This window comes from Hirundo rustica, chromosome 18 (assembly GCF_015227805.2).
Source record: "Hirundo rustica isolate bHirRus1 chromosome 18, bHirRus1.pri.v3, whole genome shotgun sequence".
NCBI classification, from domain to species: Eukaryota; Metazoa; Chordata; class Aves; order Passeriformes; family Hirundinidae; genus Hirundo; species Hirundo rustica.
In genome coordinates this window covers 5,371,627-5,397,125 of record NC_053467.1, presented here as the reverse complement: position 1 = coordinate 5,397,125, position 25,499 = coordinate 5,371,627, and the positions used below count along the sequence as shown (strand labels likewise).

Here is a 25,499-nt window from a genome sequence, read left to right as displayed (position 1 = left end):
TAGTCAGGACACAGTGGGGGCATGGAGGAGCCTCCCAGTTTCCAGGACACTCATATCCATCCTGGAAAGCCCAGGAGAGGGCTAGGCTTCTGGGAGCAGGTTTGGTGCAGCTTTCCCTGTGGCCCAGAGGGGCTGTGGCTGTGGCAGTGGCTGCACATTGGGTAATTGCACGTGCAAATCAGCTTCTTACACGGGCAATTACACCCCAATGCTCGCTTGGGGTGCCCAGGCAGCAGAGAGGGCACTGCTGCCACATCCTCACATGCTGCTCCTTGGGTCAGACAGCTCAACAGAGGTATGGGGGATGAAAAAGCAACATTCACACTGCCTCCCTGTTAGTTTTGCTTTTAAGGGATGAAGAGACTAATATATGGGGGAAGAACAGCCTTTGCAGTGGGAGGCTGCAGCAGGGGCTCCTGTAGGCAGTCCCACACCAGATCTTTCTTCCCTGTGTCTAAACCAGGAAGCTGAAACAGCCCCTTGGTCAGCCTTGTACAGCTAAAATACCCTTCAGAGGAGCACTGCTTTCCTGTGAAGCAATCTGGTGCTGTGGGGTGAAGGCCACATGCTGGAAGCTTCACTCAGAGCACCCAACGGGCATCTTGCTCCAGCTACTGCAGCCATGGAATCACAGCTCCCTGCAGAGACCTGTCTGGCACCATAGCCCTCCTTCCAATCTCTCAGCTAAAGAGCTTCTCAGACCCCATCCAGATTTAGACGGAGCAGGGTTGGAGTGGGGGCTCTGGTATCCCTTTTTCTCCTGTCACCTATGAACACAAAAGGATTTCCTGCAGCCTATTTCATCCCTGAAATTCACCGCTCAAAACCAGGAGGGAGAAAGACATCCTTAAGGTTATTTATGAAGGCTTCAGTGGAGCTCACTGTTTAATACAGCCTTCAACAGAGAGAGAAAAAATCATAACAAACGTTAGAAATATTCAGGAAGAAAAGAGAGAAAGAAGTGGTGTCTGTTCCTGATTTAAGTAGCCTGCCAATCACCTCCACCTCCAGCTCCTTTTCAATCGTAAGCAAAATATTCCAGAAGTGTTTAGCTTTCCTACAAAGTCTTTGAAGAGGCTCGTTATCATTACAGTGAGCAAAGCACAAACAGGGCTCCTCAGTCTTGGCCAAACAACTGACTGAGCCTGGAGTAACCACAGACCCACACAGCTCAAACAGGGGAGGATACCCTGCTTGGTGAGGAGCAGAATGTGGGCACAGGAAGGCAAGGAGGAACCCCATGAGCTCTTACAGCTCCAAATTATCCCCTGGTGTAAAGCTCTCTCACAGGAAAACAATAAACCACTAGGGATTTTTGTTGTTTTGGGGTCAGAATAATAGAATAAAATCATAAAATCTCCTGAGCTGGAAGGGAACCACAAAGTTCAAAGCCTAGCTCCTGGCCTTGCACAGGATAACTCCAAAATCACACCATGGGGTTTTTTTATGAAGGTGGCTTAAAGCAGATTTCAATCTACACAGATGCAGAGGTTCATGGAAGTCCTTATCCGAACAAAGCCAGAACAAGCTGTGTTCCTGCAAGCTGCTGGGACTGCTGCAAAGTGTGGGGCTAGGGCTGGCTCCAGCTGAACAGAAGGGAGATCTCAGTCTGTGGCTACCCTCTTCCCACAGGCTGAGCAGAGAAGGTGTTCCTGTGCCCTGCTGGGAACATAGTGGATGCTGGGTCCTACAGTGGCCTGGGAAACACCAAGCCAGGGCACATCCCCATCCCACAGCTCTGGCTCACCAGCCCAATCCCCAGTCAGAATTAAACTGAAACCACTTCTGCGTATTTTGGGATGCAAACAAGCATCCATCTCAGTACATCTGTGTCTTAGCTGGGAGATGTCAAAATGATATTGAATCATCTTTAAAGAGCAAGAGCTGTTTGCAATGCCTGTTAACCTTCAAAGTTGCTCTCGCAAGCAAACTCCCCAAATCCCCTCCTCTAAAAATAATGCAACATAATTATGCCATTCATCACTTTTTTTTTCCCTCCCCTTTTTCCCCATGCAACTCTGTAACCTACAGCCAAAGCCATGTTTCCCTAAGCAGAATTTTGATAATACAGCATTATTCTCAGCTCCAGCAAGTTTTACTGTAATTACAGAGATGTGTTGCAGACATTACACACTCTACAATTAGCACTAATTGCATTACATTGTCACAAAGAAGTCATTTACTCTCCATGAGTTCATGAGATTGGTCTGGACAGTTTAACAGAGATGAGAAGCACTTAATGGCATTCCACAGAAGTGGCCAGCAGGAGCAAGGACAGCATCCAAGAGGCTCTCCCAGACCTTCAAAAGGCAGATTTGTGGCAAAAATACACAAAAAGGCTTCTCCACAATGACAACTTCTGTCAGGACTAGAAAGCTCTCAGAGAATGGGGAAGATGAAATGCTACAAGTTGCAACTTTTTTTTTTTTTTTTGGCGGTGGCGGTGGGGAGGGTAGTGTGGGTTGAAGTCTCGTCTAAACTGGTGGTGGCCGGGAGGGATTTTCACGGATGCTGCGCCTGTGGGAGTGTTCAGCCCTAGTATGATGTGCTTTCTCCACCTGATGCCCCAACAGATACAGTTTTCTGCCTCTCCTCTCCCCTGACATCACTCTCTGCAGCCCATGAGAAGGCAGGGAAAGCAGGGGAGCTGGGGCTCAGGCTCCTGCTGTGTGCTGGGGAGCTCACACTCTGCTGCTGCTTCTCTCCTCCCATGTCTCATACAGAAAGGACAGAGGAAAAATGTGAAGTTGCCTCATTGTGGTCACCAGGACCACATGGAAACCCCAGTCTGCTCCCCTGGCCTTTCACTGGGGAAGCTGGTTGAGGCCCTTACGTGAGACCTCTCTATAAACATGACACACTTTATCTGGTATCTAAGCAAACCCAGCCAGGTTTTGAGGATTGCCCTGGCACACATACTCCAGGGCCCCAGTTTGGCTCTGGCCTCTTTTCTGACACCTGCTCAGATGCAGGATTCCTCCACGCAGAGCTCCTCTCAGCCCTTGTTCCTGTTCTCTGCTGCGAGCACCATGGGCTGAGTGCTCATTGCAGTAGTTTGCCCCATCTGGGAACCAAAGAGCTGCTCTAAGGGCTCTGTCTCGTTGGGATTTGACCCTGCAGCACTTTTATCCCTTATCCCTTACGGTGCTTTTTTACCTATCTCTTAGGTCAGCTAAGGGCTTGGGTCCTTTCTTGCTTTCTCTGCCACAGCAGGAGCCCATTCCTGCAGCCCCTTTGGCTTTCCCTGGCACTCAGCAGGCCCTCCAGGATTGCAGCAATGCTCTGAGTACCATGCAGCCCTCCAGGATGGATGGGCTGGGATTGGAGGAGAGCACAAGGGCACAGAAGGGAACAGAGAAAGCCAGTGCTGGAGGAGGAGAGGCTCTGCTTGGTATTTAAATCCAGATTGATCATTTGCCAGCTGAATTGGTTTTGACAGGGCCCAGATGGGAACAGTTCATGCACATGAAGGAAAGAGCCATCACTAAGTGAGAGGCAAGGCTGACCTGGCAGAAGGCACAAGATGGTCAGGCTGCCATGCTGCAAAAAACCTTGGCACCAAAAAAGTCTCTGCATGTTGGGGATGGGGGAGCAGCTGCTGCACAGGGGCATCTGTGCCATGATGTGGCTCTGCCCAGGAAGGAGATAACCTCAGATACCAAACACCTGGCCAGGTACAGCAGGCATGCAGAAATTTCTTTGCTTAAGCAAAGAGAAGTGTGATATTTTGGCATAAGAATAAGGATGGTCCCTGCTGCTGTCCCTTTAGAGTGAGGTCCTATCGTGGTGGGGTCCCCACATAAGGACATCAGGGATAAGTCTGGCTCCAAAGGCTTTGCAAGATTGACAGGCAAAGGCAGGACCAGGCTGGGAGGGCAAGGTGGCAGCACCTTGGCACAGTGGAGTTGAGAACAGCCCAGCATCTGTGGCCATGCTTCCCCAGATGGGATGTTTGGCCTTGTTTGGGTTGGGTTCTTCATCACAATTAATTCCAGTATAAGACATGATAAAAGAGAAGAAATAAAGGTAGCTTAGCAAGCTCCAGCCCTTGGATGTGCTGCTGGTGTCTACAACCCTACCAGACCCGACTGGACTGTGGTTCCCTCTTGTCCAGCATCCCATCACTGCTGTCCCTAACATTGCTTTGACATTTCAGGAGGAAACCCTGAGCCTTCTCCTAAACTGAGCAGCCAGAGGCTGGTGGGGCTGGAAAGTAGGAAGTTGTGGCTTCCTGCCACAGGAAGACAGGTTTATGGCTACAGTGAGAGCTCCTGAGTCTGAAGCTCATAGCATCTTTTCACCTCTGCAGCAATGAATTTTTCAGCCAAGGATGCACTGGGAGACCTGGCACCTCCATTTTACTTCTCCCAGCTGACTAGCAGAGGCACGGGCCATGTCCCTGTGAGGCCCTCCAGTAAAACTCATTAAGGTGTTGCCCCCTCTTGGGCCACACCAAATCCATGCCAGCCAAATGAGCTGGGAGGGGTCTCTGCTTCTTTCCAAGAAAATCTAGTAAATTTGATCCCTAGCTCTATCAAAAGAGGAAAATCCTCCCTGTTTCCCCAAAAGTCTTGGGGCTCTTGGGACAGGGAGGGGAAGCCAGGGCCAGCAAAAGATTCATGTGTCAAAGAAACTCAGCTCTGGCTAGTGGCCAAGGACTTTTCATGTCTATTTCCAGCCTCCAACAGGAGACTCTCAGATGCTGGAAGAGCCTTTAATTCAAACCAGGTGCTTCTGAAAGGAAAACACTCAGAAAGGCAAACTTGATCACTTTCCCTCAAGAAAAAAAAAAAAAAAAAAAAAAAAAAAGGGGCAATCGTGGATGTTTCACATCCTTCCTGGCACCGCCCTCCATGCTCCTAGCTGCCCACTCCAACCATGGAAACTGAAACCTCCGGTGGGCTGGAGGGAAGAGAGCCAAGCCCAGTGCCCAGCAAAGGAGCCCCAGGGCATGGGCTGGTCAAAATCCACCACAAACAACTTTTGTCACCCTGCCCTGAGCATCAGCTCTCCCTCAAGCTACTGAGAACACCAGAGGGGCAGCGGCAGCTCGGGAGTGATCCCTGCTGGGAAGCTGGGCTGGACAACACCAATTGCACCAACACCAGCCAGCCCCCAGCCTTCACTGCTGCAAGCCAACTGCTCCCCCAAATCCAGTGCATGCCAAGCAGAGCCATAAATAACAACAGAGAGACTTGGGAAGAAGGGGACCTGCCTCCCCAGACCTACCCTGCAATGACAATGAAGAAGTCCAGGCGGTTCCATGTGTCTCCCAGGTAGCATTTCTTCCCAAAAATCCCCAGCGCGATCATTTTGACGATCATTTCCACAGCAAAGAAGGCAAAGATGAAGTCATCAAAGCTCTGCAAAAGAAAGGATGGGAGGAGGGATGCTCCTGCACACTTGCACCAAGGGAGGGAATTAGAAACTTGAGTCCAGCAAGGTCTCCTCTTGCATCTCTAAAAGCTAAATCCCTGGGAAGAAGCTCTGATGAGAGCAGCCCTGTGTTTTCCCCAGCCCAGATGATTCAACAGCACCCACAGTACCAGGATAATGGGACAAATATATTTTGGGCTTTGCTTTCACTGACCACTAGATGGTTTGCCTTCCCCAAGCACTCCAAGAAAGGCTTGGCTAGGCTGGGGCTGGCACAGCCTGGCAGGGGCTTTGCCTGATGGCACTGTGTGTTCTCATCCGAGCACCAAAACTAGCATTTTCCAAGTGCAGACAGGACAGACAGTGCAGGCAGGACCTGCCATCCTGGGACACAACACTACCATGGCTGGAGCCAGCTCAGTCTTTCCCTCTCCACATCATCCTGAGGCTGCTGTTGAGCTTCCAGCAGTGCTGGGGCCTTACCTGGAGGATCCTGCAGCGTGACGAGTCGCAGGCGATGTCCTCGCATGGGTGGAACATGCCCAGCGTCACACAGTTGAGCAGGATCACCAGCATGCTGACCCTCTCAAACCACCTGCACACAGCTGTCAAGGAGGCAACAGACCCAGAGGTGCATCTACAAGAAGCCACAACTGAATTGGAACAGTTTTCCTGGTCTTTAAGGCCCAGAGCAGAGCAGTTTCCCTACGTTAGGCACTATCTGGGTTTACATGTTTAGGTATCTGCACGTGTTCTCTCCATGCTGCCATCAGTGGCTACAGCTGATGTGAAAACCACTCTAAAATGGAAGTTGCATGGCAAGAGTGCTGAGTGCTGATGTGATGGATTAAAACATTTAATTAAATAAGCAATATCAACTTTTAGAAAAAAAGTTAAAAAACCCCAGACCATTAATTTCCTCTCCTGGCATTTTACGGAAAAGCACTTTAACATTACAATTTCTATTAACCATGTCACACCTTGTCCCAGGGGTGTTTCCCTGAAGCCACTGCTTCAACGTTCATTCCCAATCCAAATTAAAACTGCCAAAACCATTAATGAACTGCCTAAAAGCCTTTAAGTGAGGACCAGCAGAGTCCATTTCCTACCCTGCCTCCTGCCTCTAGGAGCAATTTTTAAAGAGCTGAGCTGCTGGGACAGATATTGGGTGCACTTTTGGGGCAGAATAAAGTGTGCTGCTGCAGCATATCCCCACAGGGATGGTTCAAACCTGGTACCCAATTCCTGCATCCTTTTGGGAGCATTTCCAGGAGCACAGAGATGGGAAATCCAGGCCCAGGTTCAATGTGGTGCTGGGGTCATCTTCCTGCCTAGCATGAAAAACACCCTCTCGACTGCCAGAACCCACAGGCAGCAGGGCCATGCTCCTGCCTGAGTGCCAGCAGCAGCTTCCATGCTCCAGGAAAATAAGCATGGCCCTTGTCAGACAAGAGTTTTCACTGCAACACAGCAGCGGGTGGTGTTGAGGAGCCCGTGCTGTAGCGTTATCTGCCTGGGGAAGGGGAAGGTGAGGATGAATCAGCAGGTGCCTCCCCACTGAGCACACGGGGCTGGGGCTGGCAGCTCCCGCCACCCATCCTGGGCGAATTCCTGGAAAACCACATGGGGCTGAGTCACGGTTTGGTTGTCAGCAATCTGGATCTTTTAATCGGGAGAAATGTTTACAGGATATTGGGACAGACATTCCAGCTGACAGGTTGGGACTATGGCTGGGATATTTAGCCTAAATATAGTTCTGTGGAGGGCAGCCAGAAGAGGGGGCAGCTACTGAAGGGAATCCCCAGCTTGGAGGGGCTGGGAAAATCCGCCAGCAGAATCAGCTGTGTCCAGGGCTCTGCCAGGAAGGAACTGCAAAGCCTTGGGAACATAAAGAATTAAACAACACCCTGTATGATCCCAAGGGGGTGATAGAAGGAATGCCTCCTACACAGACTGTGTAAGATATGCAGCAGGGAAGTGAGGAAGTCCCAGGACAGCCAGGTTGGTTGGGTCAGAATATGTGGAGACAGATGGACACGTCCCCAGACAGTCAAAGATCCATTCAAATTCTTCTGTGGCAGTGGACAAGAGCTTTCACTGGATGCGACTCTCCATCCCAGCTGGGGGTGCTTTTGCCCCAGTGAACAGCTGCTGATGTTAGTTGGAGTCTGCAAACTCCTGGGCAAACAGAGATGGGCATACAACCATGGTGGGCATCAGCTTGGAGCCACTGTGATCTCACCTCCTCCCTGTCCAAGCCCTAATGATCACCCAGGACAGCTGAGCAGAGCCAAGCTCACCACAGCCCCATGTCCAGCACAGATGGATGAGCAAGGGCTGAAATGGAAGAGCACAAGATGGCACCAAATACACCCTCCCTGTCCTTCCCTGGCATGCCACGGTCTGCAAAGCCTCAGATGTCCCTCAATACTTATTACAGTGCTGGCACTAGTACCAGTGACTGATTGTTAGTGGAGGGAAGCCAGGAGAGCGCAGCCCCGCAAGATGCCACAACCTGCTGCACATAGGGCACCAGCTGTGGCTAGCAGGGAGATTTGGGGACCAGCACCACATCTGTACCCCCAAGAGAGTCCCCGTGGTGCAGCCAGCAGCCCCTATCTACCCAAAGACTTGCTGCCCCAAGGCCAGCATCTCCCATCTTGGCACAGCCATGGCTGCCCCCATGCTTCCCACCCTATGGTATGGCTATGGCACAGGTTCCCCCAAACTATCCTGTCCCTCCCTCTCAGGGCTGCCCTCCCCACATCCCAACCTGTCTTGTAGGCAACAAACATCTGCCAGCACAAAAACAGCCTGGAGAGGGAGGGGGACCCAGGGAGCAAGAGAGGTGCTTATTTGCTGATGGCAGAGTTTTTTTACCCCAAATTTAACTGCAGACCACTTATCAGCACATTGCTCCCTGAAGCACATATTTTCAGTCCAATATAACACTTCACCCTGATTAAATATTCCTGGGACAGGCATCCCAGCAGTGCTGAGGGCAGTTTGTTAATGTGCAGCTGATAGATCAGAAGGGGTGTGGTTTTTTGGTTGATTTTTTTTTTTTTTTCCTAGCTGAATGAAAATTCGAGCTCTTTCTTCTGCTAATGGGATTTTCAGAGGCACACAAAGTGCTGCTGGCTATGGCTTTGTACCGACCCTCCTTTGAGCAGAGAGGCTGACAAAGGGAAACACTTCAATTAGCAAAAGCAGAAGGTGCATTTTTGAATGCCTCTCACTGCTGCAGTGCAGGCAGGGAAGGGGCAAAGGGGCTTTGGGGAAGCACCAGAGACAGTGTTTGTCCCTGGACAGCAGTTCAGATGAGGAGGAGAATACTTGAAAGGAGGGGCAGAGGTGGCATTGCCACCACCCCAGCATCGAGCTGAGCCCACAAGCCTCACTGCATCAGATAAGTATTTGCTGGGAGCAGAGCTGGCCTATAGGGTCCTGCCTCCTCCTCACAGCAAGTAGGGCTGATATAAGAAAAAGGATTAATAATGGGGTTCGTGTCCACACAGCAGGTGATCACCCCATCCACCCCACAGGTGTCAGAAAGTCACTACTTTTAAGGGTCACCAGTTAATCCCAGCGTATTCTTAAAAATCCACATTTTTACCGACAAGGCGGGCAGCCAAAATCCTCACGGATCCTTTTCAACTAAAAAAAAAATCTGTTTCTGCCACACAGAAATTCACAGTAACACTTCTGTTGTAACGTGACTCTTAAAATTCTTAAGATACAGAGAACAAAAAATAAAAAAGAAGAAAAATGTCCAGAAGTCACTCACTTGTTATGAAAGGAGCCCTTTCACAGAGCAGGAGTCCTCAGCCCCTTCCCACCACCCAGCTCCCAGTGCCACCTGCCCGCACTCCAGAGCACGTGACCTTTTGTAATTAAAAGGCAAGAGTCCCAGATTCAATTAGCCAACACTACCCAGCCTAATATAATTAAAAGAGAAAGATATTGCATTATGCTTGCTATGATTTGGTTGCAGAAGTTTGGATCAAATTCACCAGTGAGTGAATTAAATTGGGATCTGTTGCCCGATGGCAGTAGTAACCAGGTGAGATGCCCTGTCCAGCTGCAGTCCGGGCTCTCCAAGGAGGCAGAGCACTTGCACTGTTTCTGGTGGGCTCTTTGGCGTGGGTGTGAAGAGAGCAAGCACCACTGTGCCCCAGTGATGGGCGTCCCTTTCCCTGGGGGAAGTGCCACTGACCGAACCGAGAATGGAGGGGAGTGTTTGGCGATGCCCTACAGGGACACACGCTCCTCTATGGCATTAATATTCCTTTCTTCCTTTGCTATTCCCAGTTAGCTCTCACCATTCCCCTTCTCCTCTTTCCACGCATCCCTCTCTCCCTCCCTGAGCCCTCGTCCCGCTCTCCTGAGAAGCAGTGGCTCCAGGACAGGTGCTGCCGTCCCGGGTTGCTGGGCAGTGGGGTGGGACAGCCCTCCGCCCTCCCGTTCCGCGCCCAGCACAGGCAGCCTCATGGCAGCTGGGCTCCCTGGGGAAGGGGCGAAGCCCGGCAGCACCAGGGGCTGCAGGTTTGTACCACGCACTGAAACTCAACCAGAGGAATGTAGAAAACCCCCTGGATCCAGACAGGGGACACTGGGCTCTCTCTGCTGCCTGTTTTTTAGGGCAAGGAGTCGTCTTTTGGACCCAGGGAACACATCCACGGGCAAGTCCGCCGTCAGCACCCACAGCCATTGCTTCTGTGACAGGCGAAGCTGTCGCTCACTGGGACAGTGGCTGGGATTTGACAAATGCGTGGAAAGCACTGGCAAGGCCTGGAAATTTTTGTGCAAATGTGATGTGAAAATTGGGTTGAAATGACAGCCTTCCCCTGCAGTGTCACCAAGTCCCACCAGCTTAGGAGTGACACCGGGATAAGCTGCAGACGTTAATGAGAGTGGAGTTTTAGGCTTCATTCATATGATCAATTCCAGAAATAGCCCCTTTGACAGGAGCATAATGGCACTTCCAGGGCCTGGCCTTTGGGGGGGGTGGGAGAAGGCAGGGACTAAAATCCTAAAACATTAATTTAGGCCATTTGCAAAGGAAGTTAAAAGTCCTCAGAATTAATCTGCCTCACAGATGGAAATAATAACCTCTTCCTAGCTTTGCCTCTGACTGCACCAAGCTAACAGGAAAAGGCTCTTCATGTCATGCCCAGTTAAAGGTTACAGGATTCCCATCACAATCCTGGACATTTAATTAGATTTTTTTTTTTCCTACCATATTCTTTCAAAAGCAAGACCAGCCTTTCTATTTTGCTGTCAGCATTTGCAGGAAGCATTTCCACCTCCATGGACGCAGCAATGCCAGAGGCGCTCTCTAAGGACCTCTACCCAGTGAATCTACTTCCCTGACCTGAAGCCAAGCACTGGCAGGGATCTGCCCCCCGTATAATTGTAACATGGTCTCTACCCTACAGCTTTGCCCTCCCAGATGCTTTTTCAGGCCTGCTCCCACCTGTCCCTCTGAGGACCACAAACACAGGATAAAGCAGGGAAGATGCTGCAGGTTTACAGACCTTCCTGCAGCATCACAGCACCACAGCAGCAGCAAACGTGCTTGTCCCTGGCAGGACGGATAACTGCAGACATGGCAGCCCCAGTACGATCGTGGCACACGTGTGATGGAGCACTTGCCTCCTGCCCTGCGGTCCGCAGGGATCTGTGCCAGGCAAGTCCCATCGCCAGGGCATTCCTGGAAAGCAAAGCTGAGAGGCTCCTCCAGTGGGGCTGCACAAAGGGGTTTAAAAATTCAAGCACTGCTCAGAGTGTTTCCATTTCCACCGCGTGGCTGTCTGCACCATCCTGGGTCTCTACAGCTGGCAGGCTGAGGGCATACCAGGAGCTGGCATGACCCCACTGAGACTGGCATATACCCATCGACAGGATCTGAGCCAGGAAAAAGCCAGGCAGGAGCATCCCTGCCTCATCACTGCTCTGCAGCTCTTCGAACCCACTTCCCTCACAGCGCAGACAGACCCAGGAGGTTCTTTTAATTCATGCAGCTTCACAATTAAACCTGGAAACCAAAACAGGGTGATTATTCATGGCAGTGTTTTTGGAAATGTCATCTCTAATTCATTTTGGCTTGCAGATGTTCAAAGGCTTGCACTGCTGGCTGCTTCCCTCTGCCATGAAAGGCAGCACTCTGCTCCCATCCTAGCGGGACCACGGAGTCCCCAGTGGCCCCATAACACATAAAAAGGGATTATAAAGCCCAAAAGTGGAGGAAAATGGGGATTTCAGGGAGCAATCTTCTTATCATTCTTCTCCCAAAGACTTAGGTCAGCACTGTCAGCTGAAGACAGAGATGCTCTCCTCTGCTTGTGAGATGCAGCCGCCTCTGAAGGGAGAGGTAGGATTTGCTCAGCAGTGTGGAGGAGCCCTCTTCAGCCACCCAGGTGATGAGGCAAAGAATGATGCCGTATTTAGAGGGAATGAAGAGTGACAAAAAAGGTTGTTCGGTATAAAAAAATAATTGAAACCCTGATGAGGTTCTTATTTGTCTTACAGTTTTGGTGTTGTTTCCTGGTAACCTTTTAGATTTCTACTTTGACGGCTTTTTTCCAGCAACCAAAAGGGTTTAAAATCTTATTGCTTAAAGAGAGGAAAAAAAAAAAAAAAAAAAAAAAAAGAAGATAAAAAAATCCTGCAAGCTGAGTGACTTGCATAATCTCCAAACTTCAGGAGCTGGAGCTTTTAAGAAAAGCTCTACATATCGCTTGCAATTAACTCCTGAGCTGGGAGGGCTTGGCTGCTGGCAACCTGAGCCTGGGACTAGCATCTGCAAGGATGGGTGCTTTAATAAAATAAATATAGTATAATGTAAAGTCATTAAATGTCAAGCAAGAGCACTTGGGGCTAAATTTATTTTGGCTTCTCATGCCAGTTCTTCCCTCCTCCTCATGCCTGTCTCAGCACCAAGAGCAGTGACCAAAAGAACAGCCCAAAATGGATGGGTGCAAAGGGTCAGTGCATGGCCCCAGCCCTGGTCCAGCAGGATGGGTCAGGTGGGAGCCCCATGGAATTCACCAGCTCTTTCACCAGCCGAAGCCATGTACTGGGACCCCAACTCCCACTGCCCTGCATCTCCTGGAGAGAAGAGCAGAAGAGAAGAAGGTGAAGCCTTGCTCGCCCAAACCAAGCTCCACAGAAGCTTCAGCTTCCCCCAAACTCCCTCTCCCAACAGTTTGGCACCTTCAACTAACATCTGGGTGACTCAGAGACAGGCGCTCCTCCCATTCACCCCACCAGGGCAGGGCTGCAGAGGCGGGAGCATGTCCCCATCCTTTTCCCAGACCTGTCCTTCCCAGCTCCCAGCTCAGCCTCCACACCAGCCATCACTTCCAGAGCCAGAGGATGGGCCCCCTTCCAGCAACTCACACAAGGCATTAAAAAAGATGTTGTCATGAACTGTAAAATCCTTCCTAATGGCCAGGACTTCCACAGGGAGAATGAGGCTACCAGTTAAAATTCTCTCAATATGCCAAAGCCATTGCTGAAGCTCAGTAACTTATTTAAGACCTTTTCCCTCACCATGCATTATAAAGTGCACAGTGGATGGACACTAAACCCCCAAATATAGATATTTAAACTCACTCACTGTAAACGTCCCTTAATAGCACTGGCCCTAAAGCTCAGCAGTGCCAGTTGCTCTCCAGGACACATCCACAACAGCCAGCACCCTCACAATATACAGCCCCAGTCAAGCTCCAGGACGGAGGAAAACCCAAGGAAACCCAGGGAAATGCTGCAGCATGGGCACACGCATCTTGCCGTGCTGCTCACACAAAGTGACACCTTGTGCAGAGCTGCCAGAGGCATCTCTTCTTCACTAAGTGACTCCGGGTATCTGGGATACTATTAAGTTCCTGCCGTCCATGATTGTGCTTGCTGCTACATTCAAGACAAAAACTGTTATGCAAGGCTTCCTAAACAAGTTGCAGTGAAATCTTTGTAACATCCTACACCAACACATAGTTGGGATATGTCACATATTTGTCTTATTTTGTTCTTTCTTTGTCCTTTTTTTAGTCTCCTTCTACTTTTTCCCCCTTGGAAGTATGCTGGTTCCCATGGAAACAATGATGTTATGGGTATGGACAGAGCTCCAGTGACGTCCACAAGTTCAGTATAAAAGCGGATTTATGTAACAGTTGGTGAAATGAAGGAATTGAAGGGATGGCTCTGCATTGCCACACGTGTGGCATCAGGGCTGCTGTGCCAAGGAGGTTGTGCTGGTCAGACTAGTTCACACTAGAGGGGGAAAGAATGACAGGATAGAGAAGAGGAGTTCCCAGACTCATGGAAAGATGGATGAGGATAAAACAAGTCCCAAGCATATATATCCATATAATTTTTTAATCTATGTTTATTATTTATATTTTAATATTGATGTATTTCCTTGAAGAGCACCTCTCATCCTCTGCTGCTGGAGCAGAGGGTAGATGAGATACAAGGTACTGACCCTGGGAACAGAAACTCCCACCTGCACTCACTGGAAGCTGCAGGAGCACAGCCTGATCCTTGCTGCTGCCGCAGCCCCAGGATGGAGGCACTAGCTGACAGTGCCTGGCTCCCTGGCCAGGGAAGGAGATCCCCTCTGAGTCAGACTTGCCTGAAGTGGGGAAGGGATCATAGTCAGGAAGCTCCTACAGGCTTCAAAACCTGAGCAAATCAGACATATTTCCTTGTTTTTGCAAACCTGTGATTTAAATGCCTTCCTAGGGCAGCACACAGATGGAGGGGATGTCTCTCCTCCTCTGCCATCAGTCCCCAAGGAAGAAGCCTGAACAGCTTCCAAAATGAGGCATTGCCATGCCCATAGACATGCCACCTTGAACCCCCACTTTCCCACAGAAGCTTGGCTGGCAGGCACCACAATACACAGAGCCAAAACCTCCAAAAATCAATGTATTAATAAAGCCAGGGAAGTGACAGGCTGATTACAGTCCCACTGCATCCCAGGGACGTGCCTGGGAGAACAAGCCTGTGCTAATTGTCCTGGCAGCTCCTCTGCTTCCCTTATGATCCCTGACAAGCTCACTCTCTGCTCCCACCAACACTGAGTTAACCCTTCTTGGCCAGTAAAACTCTGTGCCCACACCTGCAGAGCCAAAATATTCCTTGTGGAGTTGAAGTATTCCCTGTGAAGATCAGCACCCTGCCTGTCACAGGTGAAACAGGGTCTCTGCCTCTCTCCACAGACCTCCACAGCCACATCTCACTGGAGGATGCAGCCCTCTGAGCCCCCAAAATCCCACATGAGCTCAAACCAAATCCCAGCCTATTAAATATACACAAAGTAAGTGCATGAAAGATCCCTCCAGGGCAGAGAATGTCATCGGGGCAGTGCAGGAGATGGGATAGGACTGCAGGATCACCACCACCTCTGCTGATTAATCCAGCACAACCCTAATTACCCAGACCAGTGGATGGTAGGATAACACTGAGTGAGGACCACAAAACCTGGTGAACATGAGGAGAGACAGTAATTACAGCTTGTCTGCATGTTCCCTGCAGCAATCCCAGCTGGATCTTGGGCAGAGGGAGAGGGAATTCCCTCAGCTGACTGAGGGCCAGGGGAAATCTTGGAGGATGAGTTCTTGGTGAGCAAGATAAACAACCCCATTTTACATCCCAGACACATGACCTGTTTCTACCCTGCCCCAGCCTTCCACTCAGCCCATTCCCATTCATCCAGAGACTGGGCAAGGGATGCTTATGTGCAGACCGTGAGACAGGGAAATCATGGCACAGGGTAGGAGGCTGGGAGGGAACCCTCCTAGAAAGGCAGAGCATCCCACTCTGAAGCAGAGCACAGCCCTCACCAACAGACCCCACACTACCAGACCCACAGTCATCACCAAGAAGTCCCAAAAGGCAAATAGGAATGGGGACTTTCCACAACGTCTTCCATACACCCTTTCACCAAGCAGGGAAATATGTCCATTGCACTGAAGCAAACACCTTCCAAGACCCCTAGAAAAGCTCAGGCTCTGGGGTTTGTCCATTTGCACTCCCCAAATGGGTAGTGTGGGACTTGGGGGAGGAAAAAGGGAGACAGGAGGAGAGGCAGAGTCCTGGCTGCAGTGGCTCCAAGAGGAGCCAAAAGCATCCAGCTCTTGGCCACATCTGCTGCAGCTGTGCCCTTCGTGTCCCCAGAACACTATTTTGATTGCAAAAGGGTACAAGCTCAAAGTCCCTGAGGAAACCTGGCCAAAGCTTACAAAAAGCTCAGAGGAGAAATCCAAGGAGAAACCCAGAATAAATTTAAGACTATGGAACGAGCCAGGGCAGAAGGGCTGAGGGTCCTTTATCATCACTTCTGAAGGGTCCAAATGGCTTAAAGCAGAGTTGAGGGACACAGACCCCCATGGCCCCACACCTTCTCTTTTCCCTTTCACTGCTGCCCTGACCTGGGGACACTGGCCTGGGGGGTCCCCAGGAGCTCCTGAGGGCAATGGCTGACGCTGTGATTGGAAGGGTAGGTGAGGGAGAGCATCTGAGGAAACCTTTCCCTGGGAGCTGTGCCTGACCAGGGGAGAGCCAAGCCCTTCCCGCTTACTGGTTGGCATTAGCTGATGCTGGGTACAAGTTTTGGTTCAGAATGTTGCTGGAGAAATACAGCCTTGGGGCGACTCAAACCACCCACCAATTTTTGTGTATGTTTTCTTACCCGGCTGCAAGTTGCAGGAAAAAGAATATTAAAGAGATTACGTTTACAAAGTCTGAACATGAAGATGATTTTCCAAATGCCTTGCTAAAGTGTTTCATTTAGAAACTGAGCCAATGTTTCCTTTCTTTTAAAAAAAAAAAAAAAAAATCAATGTAAAATACAATATTTTGTTGCAGGTTAAGTACTAATTAGACTGGAACCATCTTACACACTTTGGATTTTGAAGTCTACGATCAATAAAAATAAGAAAAATAGCAGTTTTCAGTGAAAGCAACACAAAGCTTTCACAATGGTGATGAGTGGCAGGGAGGACATTCTTCAGGTGGGGATGTGGAGGTCAAAGGCTACCCCCGCTCACAATCCCTGCCTTTTCCCCTGCATGGAAGAGGCTGCAGCCAGTCTGTGACTGCACTGGGAGATGCTAGTCCACCTGACTCAGTTTTTGAGGTGTCTACAACGAACACTCATCTGTGGGAATGGAAATATCCCAACACAATGTCAAAATCCTGCGGTGACTAAGATCCATCCCAGGCTTATGTGGAACAACCAGGAGCAGGAAGCTGCTCTCTGCAGGGCTAAGCCACTGTGGGCAGCGGGGGCTGGTGCAGGTTAGGGGGCTCAGCAGGGCTGGGTGTTTGGTCTAACTGAACACTGCAGGTAAAGCCATGGCAGGAACTCATGCATTAGCATCTCACTGGCAGAGGAGAAGGGAGGTGGTAGAGGAAGGAAGAAGAAGGAAAACAGGGTTTGGATGGTGCTCAGTATGGGAGCCAAGCTCTGCTGTGGCACTGGCATGGACACAGGGGATGCCACCCCCAAACACCTCCCAGTCTCACACCCCCACATCGCTGCAGCCAGGGCAAACAGGGCAAGACCAGCATAAAAGCAGGATTCACCCCCCATGCTCCAGCCCAAACCTTGGCCTGCACTCAGATGTGATGTCCTATACATGCCACACTCCACTGCCCAAAAAACAAAGGTAGACGTGGAGGGAAGGTGTACTGCCCCAAGAAGCAGCAGGGGCTTCACTGCAGGGTTTGCATGACAGATGTAGGATTAAATATTTCAAGTATTAGAAAAGATGACAAAAGCAGCTATTTTGTAAAAGTTAAAGTACATCCTATGGAATTTGCTTGCAGGGATGCCACTGCCCCTGGTTTCCTCATCCCAGGCAAGGACAGCAGCCAGAGAGGGGCACAGAGTCAACCACGTCCTCTACTCCTGCAATTCCCCCCCAGTAACCTGCTTGCTGCTAGTGGTAGCCCAAGTGAGATTCTGGTATTCCCAGGGGAAACAGACCAGTGCAGCCTCCCCTCAAGGCAAGGAAAGCCAAGGAGAAGGACAAAGCCTGGCTGGCAGTGGGGGCAGCTTCCCACCTTCCCAGCAGTCACAGGCAGTGCTCCAAAGCTTCCCGGCGGTTTGGGGCATCACACCAGTTTGATGCTGTCAGCTTCATGACAGCGTGTTGATGTCTCCTTGCAAAGATGGGAAGTGGGAACAGACAGGGAGTGGGGTGAGCACAGGGCTGGCTGCCTAGAGTGGCAGGAAAGGGGACAAGATGGGACATGGCAGCAGGGATGCTCATCCTGCTCCCAGCATTTGAAGATCCCTCTGGGTATCCCAAGGATGGCCACCACAGTGAGGGGGCTTTTCTTCCCGAGGTTCGGGTAGACAAGCTTGCCAGGGGGCAGGGATATGCACTCATGTGGGGTAGCACCCACAGGGCTGAGGGGTGCAGAAGACTGTCAGGGAGAACCATTCCAGTGCTGCCACCCCACAGTGGCACTGGCAGGGATCTTGCCAGTGCCCTCCTGCTGGCATGACTTAAGTGGGAATTTATTAAACACAAAATACCCTATTTAATTAGCGTCAGGCTTCAACAGCAGCTAACAATAGCCAGGAAGCTCAGTGAGAGGATGGCAAATCATCTGTAGTGCCTTGAAACGGTTCTGGCAGCAGCCAGGGACCAGCTCCGACCCCTATGGCTCCTCCTGTGCTGGCAGCACTGACAGTGTGGTGTCACAGAGTCAAACCTCTACAAAGGGAGAGCAGAGTCTGAGCCACTGCCACCTCCTAAAGCCTGTCATCTGTGTCAAAACCTGGTATTTATAATGGATTTATTTCATTCATTCATTCCTGAGAATAAGTCCCAGCACCTGCTGGGTGCCCACTGGCCTGGGAGCTTCTTGGTGTTGGAGAGAAATCAGGCAGAGAGACCCTGGCAGCTGTAGAAGCTCCATTTCCACATCCCTTCTGCAGCTCATCTTTACTGAGACAGCTATGAACAAGGTCAGATTGAGCACATTTAGGTAGAAATTGTTACTTTGGGGGTCTTTATCCTGCCAGAGGGGAGTGGGTACCTTCAGTGAGATGTCCTGACCCTCATCAGCAACTGCTGGGCTGGGACAGAGGTGAGAAACATTCTTGGCACTCAGCCCCCTTTAAGAGGCAAGTCATCCTTTGCTCTCCAAAACCTTTACTAGACCCTGCTTCTGCAGCTGGATCTGGCCCTGCACACTGCTGTGTCCTGGAACAGCCCCAGGCTGCTCTGGATAAGCCTCACTTAAGGCAATTGGTCACTTCAGGAAACTTAACCCAAATAGTTTCTATTGCTTTTGATCTCCCAAAAATCTTCATGAAAAATATATGCAACTCCCCAGGTTCCCAATCTCCTGCACATCACCCAAACATTTCTCATTTTAGCTTAGGAAAAGCAACAAGGATGACCTTTGGTATTCCAAAATATCCTTGGAGATGTTCAGTCCCAGCCCATTCAATTGCCTCCTCACTGGGTGCCCAAGGCCAGCACCACTTGCTTTGGTGCTCAGTGAGGACTAACCCACAACCAGCTAAAAGCCACAAAGAGTCCTGATATTCAGGCACTCACAGCCCAGCATATAATCATGGGATCAAGGTGAAAAATTCTGCTCCAACCACCCACAAGGATTAGCAGGCAGGGGAGAGGACACAGCTCAAAGCTAGCCCTTTGGTTTGGCACACCAGGAACACAAAGGGCACTCCTAAGTCCAGGTCTGGACTCAAACCTCAGATTTCTTTCCCCTTTTCTTTTTATATTGCCCCCCTCTCTGCATGTGACTCATCCTTAGGCGGCATCTGCAGCCAGCACACAACTCCTGATGAGCTGCTATGGATTGACTCCATGTGCTGACAAGCTTAGTGGGGAATAAGGGTGCCTTGTTTCCGTTTCAGGATCCGCGTGTCCCTTCACATGGAGTTAATTAAAAAGAGCTCCGGGTGTAGGCAAGCCCTCCTCAAGCCCCTGCACCTACTAAGGGCATGAAGCTCACCACATCCCACCCCTGGCACCTTCCACATCCCCACCCCAGACTCTGGGTGACACTCAGCAGGTGTGACAGGGGGGTTGGGGTGACAGCCCCAGGGAAGGACCCTGTACTCCTGCCCTGCTCCGCCAGCCCAGACACAAACATGGGCTCTCCCAAAACCTTTCAAAGGGCAGCTCCTCCCAGCCAGCAGCATGCTCTGGCAGGAGGCTGTAATGGGAGCAAAGAGCTTTAAAATTTAATGTGGAACAAAAGAATTTCCACAAAATAAAAATTGCAGTTTCTCTTCCATTAATAAGATATTACAAGAGTCACTAAAGAGGCTGTAGTCTTCAGCTCCTGCCCTTTGCTGTCCTGTCTCCCTCTCCATCACAGCCTCATTGTCCACTCCTGCTCCCTGTGCGCTTCTAACTCCTGCCCTCTGTGGTGAAAACTCTCTGAAATGGCCAAGAAAGCTCAAACTTCCCCATCTCAGCCCATCACTGGTACCTCTCTCTGATCCCATGTGATTTCATCATCTGCCCTCTAATGCAAAATGGATGTTCTAATTAATAAAGTGAAAAGCAACAAAAAAGCCAAAAATAAAGCCATCAAGCACGGGACCAATGTATGTTTGTCTCCTTTCTAATCCCATTATTGCTTTGAAATGAGCTTTAGATATTACTGCTCCCTCATTAACAGCTGCTCTGGTTTCCCTCCCTTTCCAGAGACTGGACCCTGATGAATTTTGCAGCCAGAAGAAGCGTTTTTTTAACCACAACAACAGCAACACTGACAGAGACTCAGATCAGAGCATCTCAAAGAGCTAATATTTATCTTTTCTCTAAGCCTGCAAGGAGACAAGATATTTGGCTGAGGAGAGGAGGTGCAGAAGTATGTGCATGCATGGAGCCGAGTGGGACATGGATGCTTTCAGGCACAATCCATTTACACCTCATAAAATTCTCATTGCTTTTGCCCGTAACAAGCACAGTGGTTGCACCAGGCCATACTAAAAATGCTGGAATATTCCGCAATGGGTGCCGGAATGCCGCTGTCTCAGTCCAGCTCAGGTCCGGGGATGCTCAGGAGAAAAGCACGTGCTTGCAGCCTGGGGTATCAAATGCCTCATTTTACAGTGAAGGAAATTTTGGGGGAGATTTTGATCTCTGTAACACTGCAAAGCGCAACCAAATCGATTCCCTCAGGACTCCGTCCCTCCTCGTGTCCCGGTACAGGGCAGTACTCTTGGAGGTCTCTATTCTTCTTACTGAGTGCTGAGCTAGAGAAATGCAGCCCTGGGGCTTCTCATGGAGAACTTTCAAGCAGAATGGCCTCAGGAAACTGCCCCAGGACCCAGCCCCTTCCCTCAGCTGAAATACCCTGCAGGTGCTGAGGGACCTTGCTGCAGTCAGGGGCTGCAAGGTTTCCCTGCTGCATCTCTATCTCTGCCCGCTGAGGAGGGGACATGTAAGGGCTCAGCACTTCATTTCCCCACAAGCACGCCATACTGAGGGGCTGGGGGCTCCAATCACCCCCCAGCCATTCCCAGCCCTCTGCCTGCTCTGACACTTCTGTTTTGGCTGTGAACAGTTGTTCTGACCGAGCTCAAAATGCTCCGGGGACAGCAAGCGCTGCCAGCAAATACATTAGTGAGAGCAAAGCAGCTGAGAGGAAGGAGATCAGCTCTGTGCATCTTGCCAGGCTGCTTTTCTTCTGCCTTCCCTCTTGGCAACTGTAAATAAGGAGAACTGAGCTGGATTAGAGGTTACTGTCCTGATCAAGGGGACTTCTGTATGTCCTAATTCATTTTCCCCTGATCTGCGGGAAATCTGTGCCACAGCCACAGTTCCTCTTGCCCTCAGTGCCAGCAGGTGCATTTCAGGGACTCTGAGCAAGAAATATTTCTGAATGACAAGAAAGCAAAGGCAGGTGGGTTTCCCACAAGAGTAGCCACCTGCAAAGAGGCATTGCTTCCCACTAAGCACCAAGAGAGCCAGGCGGCCCTGCTGGCAATGCCCATGGTCCTGTGGCACAAAGGATCATGTCCAGACTGAACAAAATGGGGAGGGAGCAGAAAATCATGCATGGGACCATCAGACAGCAAGTAGAAAGCAAAATGCCAAAGCCTGGCTGCCTTTCCCCTGCCAGTGCTGCTGGGTGCCCAGCGCCTTGCTCTTGCTGAGGACAAATATTGTCCTGCATCGTGGGTCCCCAGGGCTCTGGCAGGGGCAATCAGGCAGGAATCTGCCAGCACCAGCAGTGACCAGAGGAGCTGGGTTCGTGCTTGAGCCCTGCCTGTCACACTGTGAGCCTCATCCTGAAGCAATGCAGGTTTGGGATGGAGGAGTCTCAGGGGCACCTGACAGTCCTGGCCATGCCCAGTACAACTACCCCTCTTCAGAGGAAGGTGATTTCATAGGAGGACAAAACAAAAATAAAGCAAGCTGTGGCATGCAGAGGAGAAGATGCAAGTGCAGGAGCTGACACCAGCCCTTGGTCATAGGAAATATTTATTACAATTCTCACTCACCAGACAGACTTTGATCACAAAGAAGGAGTTGGTGTTGTAGACACATAATTAAATTATAATTTGTTCTTGCACACAGAGAGGTGCACAAGCTAGCTCAGGGCTGTCCAAGGACGCAAAACACAAAGACAGGTATTTTGTCCTCTTCTCACATCACCACCCAGTCAGCATCTCCCCAAGGATCTCCACTGCCCCTGCACCACAAGCTGTGGGAAGCATCTTCCCAGCTTGGGCAGGCATTTTGGCAACAGGTCGCACTTCCCAGCACAACCCACCAGCTCCCATTTGTCCTCAGGTTCAACCTGTTCAGCTTTAGGATCCTAGCTAAGCCCACCTAATTCAAAGCTCCACTTCTGCAAGCATTTCACTGCTTATTCCTGGTGAGATTGACCCTGGAGACCCAGCACATTGCTCAGCTGGGAAAGAGAGATCACTTTTTTTTTCAAGGGATTTTGGGTTATATTTGGGCAGCAGGAGCAGGATGGGAGCTGAGACCAGCAGCCTTGACCCCACCACCACTGCAGCGGTGCGAAATGGTCCATGCATTGCATCCCTGTGCAATTCCCCACACCGTGAGCAGCTCAGCTGCTCAGGATAGTACACTCATTTCCTTCTTTTCCTTCACCATCTGCACTATTTATTACTAAATAAATTTCAGAGGTTGGGGTGTGATAACCTGGCTGAAAAGCCTGGATTGCTTTTGTTTCGCAGTCCCAGAGGGATCCAGCCCCTGTCTCCAAGAGCCACCAAAAGATCTGAACTCACATCACTACAGCAAGGCTGCTCCAAACAGAAATTTTCTATTTTTCTCTTAAGTTCAAAGAAATTCATATAGATTCCTTCTCATTAGTTTCACCTTATCCAAAATCTGAGCAAGGCTTGTGGTCACAGTGCCAAATTAAGGGAAGGAGGCTCTCTCTCCAGACCCAGGCCACTTTTGCAGACCTACAAAGCCTGACTTGTTCCAGGTTTCACCCTGGAGACTTGACCAGCAGTCTATTAAAATCAGGTCATTTATTTAGGTACTTAGATCTGGACTTCAAATAGCTAAAATTAGTCAGGAAAGTTGCACTTTCCAGGCTTTCTCATCCCATGTCTCAATTTCTAAAACCAGGAAAGGGAAGAACAATTATTTCTCTCCAACCCTTTCGAAAGCACTTCGAGATCTTCAGATGACAGCGCGATTTGGTGCAGACGTATTCATTATTCTTTCCCTCCATGGAGCAGTGTTAAATCTTTCTCCATATAAAGTAATTTTCTAAATTAGGTAAAGACGGTGATTTTTGCGCTGAGCACATGTGGATATTTTTATAAAATGTTTAAAAGTTCTTGTCTGACTTTTCCTTCCCTTGAAGGACAACGTACCGAATTAAACCCTTCTGTGACCCCGTTTCATTTCACCCTTGAGGAGTTCTCAGCAAGACTTTGCCAAAAAGTAACATTAGTGAGTTCTCTTCCTCACAGATCACAAACGGCAAAGTTTGGCCTCATGTGCTGTTTGGACTTAGTGGGAAGAGAGGGACTGGTGATGCTCTGGGACAGCCCCGACAGGGTTTAACACATTGCTTTTGCTATCCAGAACCAGACAGGCGAGTCCACATGAATCCCATAGGAACTGCTGTCACAAATGAAGCCTCCAGCTCATCTCCAGTTTCCATCCCTGCCTTGTTCTGCTCAGCTAGAAATGCTGCCAGTGTGGCTGTGTGGCCACTGGCTCGACTCCCCAAAATGCGCACCCTGATGGAATAACATGTGGTAGGTCCCAGGACAGAGAGAGGACACTCTCCTCACTCAGGTGGGCAGGACTGGGTGTCCTCACCTGCCCTGGGTCCATGGCTGGGGACAGGCACTCTCCTGGTGTGACCCTGAGATTAACCTTCAAAGTTCCCTCCTGAAGAGGGGATTTTTTTTTTCTCTGCTGATAGAGGGTTGTGTTGCTGGTAGTGATGTAGAGATGGGATAGATCTGCCCTTCACATCTAGTCCTTCACTGGGAAATTCACCCCCTATAGGGAGCCTGGTTGGGGACACACTCCCTGGCTCTGAGGCACAAGTGCAAAGGGAGCCCGGCTCCCCACACGGCTCTGCATCAGGAAAACAAGTTGGGCCCGAGGAAATAGGCCCAAAGCCAGGAGGACAGAAATGAAAAGGGGGAAGTGGCACTGCACCCACCAGGGAGCTATTCCTGCTAGGTGCTCCCCATGGCCTGCTGGCTGCACTGGGGCTGCAGAGCACAGATGGATCCTAAGCCCAGACAGCAAACACAGGAAAGGTCACCCCTGCTCAGCCCAGCAAGCTGGAGCAAAACTGACACTGTGTCAACAGGGAAAAGGTTTGAGCTGAAGCAAAATAAAACATCGATGCCAAGAAACGTGCCTGCACAGGGGTTTAGGAAGGTTCAGTATCTCGGCCAGCAGTGGGCTGGAAGGGGGGTCACAGAGAACACTTTGTCTCCAACCACCTTCAGGCTTTAAGTGGCAAAACGCTCTGGCTCTCCCTGTTCAAGGATGCTGTGCCAGGAACATGGAGGGGAGTATCTGACTCCCACCCTGCATCCCACCCAGCACTGGCAGTGAGAGGAGCTAGTAGTGCCAGAGAAGACCCCCAGGAAGACTTTGAAAGGGCTCCAATTGCCAGGAATGGGGCAGCCAGTGGCTCAAGATGTGCCTGGCTGCCAGCAGCGAGATCAGGAGCAGGGAGTGGGAACCCCTCTGACCCCAGGGGAACAAGCAGCTGTAGTGATAATAAACATGACCAGGGAGGATGTACAGGAGCTGTGTCCACACCACTGTCCCCTCCGCACATCCACCAGGACCCCTGAGCAGAAACCGAGTTGGCTCACCCCAGCACCACCACTTGGCACAGTACAGTTTTTGGGGCTTCCTCTGGTGCCCCCATTCTCTTTGGAGTAGAGATGATTCCTGTGCACACAAAACAGGACCCAGCACATTGGGAGGAAGGAAGGGACTGCAGATCCCCAAGGGACAGCATGGGGACATCAGGGACAGAGGATGGCCAGCACTAGCCCTGGCATCTGAATACCAAAGCAAAAGTTTCTTATCCTCCAAAACAACTTCCTGAGCTCAAATTTCTGTTATTTTTAACCTCACTGCTGCATTATAAATAACCACCAGGTCCAGTGCTTTCCTCCCAAGCCAGCGGCTGCGGGTTCCTACTCCAGCTGGGGCAAACTTTATGGCTTTAGTTTTCCAAGAGCTGATCCAAACACTTGGAGGAGAGCCAGAGAAAGGCCTGACCTGCAGAGAGAGGCCAAGGGAACCAGAGCTGCCCTGTGGAGCTGCAGGGTCAGGAGATGCTGAGACCATCCCTAGCAGGAGGGGAAGGGGTCACTGGGAATTATCTGTGTGTGGGTGGGAGAGTGGGTCCAGTGAGGGGAAGTTTCCCAGGAAATTCAGGCTTCTCCCATGGAGAGAATCCCAAAAAACATCTCAGTGCACTCATGTGCATAACTTGGTTTTCCTCCCCAAATTTACCACCTTTTCAGGTTCAGCACCCAGTCACATCCTGAGGATGGAGCTGACATGGAACAGCTTGGGTGCAGTTGATCTCCATGTCACTGTCACAGCCCTGAGCAGAGCTCCTCGGGGTCAGTGTGA

At 50.4% G+C, this 25,499-nt stretch overlaps 1 protein-coding gene across 16 annotated transcripts in view; it reads right to left on the bottom strand.

Moving 5' to 3' along the window:
• Window positions 1-25,499, bottom strand: part of CACNA1G (calcium voltage-gated channel subunit alpha1 G) — a 142,555-nt gene that overhangs the window by 92,117 nt on the left and 24,939 nt on the right. For all 16 annotated transcript variants that reach the window (XM_040081343.2, XM_040081353.2, XM_040081354.2 and 13 more), the window contains exons 2-3: window positions 5,860-5,971; window positions 5,230-5,363 (exon numbers count right to left, since the gene is read on the bottom strand). In XM_040081343.2, coding sequence (XP_039937277.1) covers window positions 5,230-5,363; window positions 5,860-5,971 — 246 coding nt within the window. The remainder of the gene's footprint in view (window positions 1-5,229; window positions 5,364-5,859; window positions 5,972-25,499) is intronic.